At 60.4% G+C, this 1,887-nt stretch overlaps 1 protein-coding gene across 1 annotated transcript; it reads right to left on the bottom strand.

Moving 5' to 3' along the window:
- Positions 1–951: 951 nt before the first annotated feature.
- On the bottom strand, positions 952–1,887 carry Tco025E_09290 (uncharacterized protein; the record flags this gene model as incomplete). Its single annotated transcript, XM_029376110.1, has 1 exon — positions 952–1,887. The coding sequence occupies one exon, from the start codon at positions 1,885–1,887 to the stop codon at positions 952–954; it is 936 nt and encodes a 311-aa protein (XP_029223825.1).

Genomic DNA, 1,887 nt, shown 5'->3' with positions numbered 1-1,887 from the left:
ATCGTCGTCGTCTTCCACGGCGCTATTGTCGCCAACGTACTCCCGAAGGAAGTCGTTCGGCAGCATCTCACTGACCGGGCCTTCTCCCTCCATCAGCGCTTCCTCCAGCGTACTCTCAAGGGCCCTCTTTGGCCGCTGCGCTGCGGATTCGCGTTGCCATCAGGCCCCGCCCTCGCCCGCGGCCGTCTCCGCAGCGCATGAGTGGCGAGACGTTCCCTCTTCTTACCAGCACGCGCCCGCGTTCGCTTTTCGGGCATTGCCGCCCTTATTTTGTTTTCCTTCGTTGTAGTTGTTCTTGGCGTGAGCTGCAGCTGAGCACCAACCACCAGCCAAAAGGAGAATGAGAGGGAGAGAGACAAAAAACAGATACGCGACCCCACGCAGCCACACAACAAGAGAGAGAGGAGGAGGGGGCGGGCCCGCACGTTGTGACACACACGGGCTGTGGAACGATTGCTGACACCCAAACCACCCAAACACAAACGCAAGCAGAGAAATTAAAAAAAGCAAATAAGCCCCGTGAAGTGAAGCCGAAGCGTGGGGGTGCGTCCACCGAGCAGTGGGGACGCGCAGCAACACGTGGGACGACCAGCACACACGCACACACGTTCTCTTTCTGTTCCCGCACAGCCCAGTCCAGGAAGAGAGAGGAGGAGGAGGTCGCCCACTCAAAGCAATGGAAACAAACAAACAATAAAGAAGGATAAAAACAGTTACGGTGCTGTACCCATGCGGCCAAGCAGGGCGGCAGCGGCTCGTCGGGGGCAAAAACAAAAAGAAAGCCGACAGGCCTGCATGAGTGGAGTTGTACGTATATATACGAGCACATTACGTGTCTGCCTCGTGGGGTGCGGCGAGGGCGAGGGAGTCCGTGCAGAGGGACACACACATAAATAGAGGAAGAAGGACGAGCTGTGTGTGCGTGCACGGCCCTCTCTCGCACTCAGTCCCTCACGCAGCCAGCATCGCGGCGGCAGCCGCACACGCAAAAAGCAGAAGAAGCAGCGCAAGGGGGGAGGCGGAATGCGAGGCCGCGGTGCTGCTGCCGTCACTGTCGCTGGGCGCCGCCTTCGTTGCATTATTAGTGGCATTGGTGGGCGGCGGTGCTGTTTCCTTCGCACTGCTTGGCGGTGCACCAGGGGCATCGCCACGTTGGTGTCCCTCGTCTTGTTGCTCCGCGCCCGCAGGCGATGGGGTGTTGCCGGCATCCCCCACCGTCTGCTCTCCAGCACGGCCGCTGGCAGCGGCAGCGCCGTCACTGGGCGTGGAGGGAGACGGTGAAGTGGCCTCTGCCTGGCTTGCAGCTGCTGCTTTCTGCGTGGCATCTGCAGCGTCCACGGCTCCTTTGCCCTCATCTTCAGATTCCCCCTTTTCTTCCTGCGGCGAAGCAATGCCAGAGTTCTCACGCCGTTCGTTTCCCCTCGTTCCTTCAGTCACCTCTGTCGCCTGTTCGCCTTCGCCTTGTGTCTCGGTTTGTGCAGGCGCAGGTGATTTTCCTGCTGCTGCGCTGCTGCTGCTCGTCACTTCACCAGCGGGACTGCCAGGGATCGGTGCCGGTGGCACTGCTCCTCCCACAGTACCGCTGCTACTTCCGCCAGCCTGCCCATTTTCACCGACCGCCGTGGAAACACCGGCAGGTTCACCCGCCTGCCCACCGGTGCCGGTACTGGCCGCAGTTGCAGTGAGGTTTTTTTTAATTTCCGCCACAAAAGTTTGGTTGTGCTTACAGTACTCATCCAAAAGAGCCTCGTAGGTCTGGCTGAAATTGACCGCCTTCAAAGATTTCCAGTTGTTCCCCGTGCAGTAGTCCACATGCCACGCCCGGCCCCCGCCGGCGGCGCAGCACAGCACGCAGAGGGCGCACACCAACAGCGCACGGCCAGCCAT

This window comes from Trypanosoma conorhini (assembly GCF_003719485.1).
Source record: "Trypanosoma conorhini strain 025E chromosome Unknown Tco_14.4_contig_01054, whole genome shotgun sequence".
Taxonomy (NCBI): domain Eukaryota; phylum Euglenozoa; class Kinetoplastea; order Trypanosomatida; family Trypanosomatidae; genus Trypanosoma; species Trypanosoma conorhini.
The sequence above is the reverse complement of the archived record's forward strand: the minus strand, read 5'-3'. Positions and strand labels throughout refer to the sequence as shown.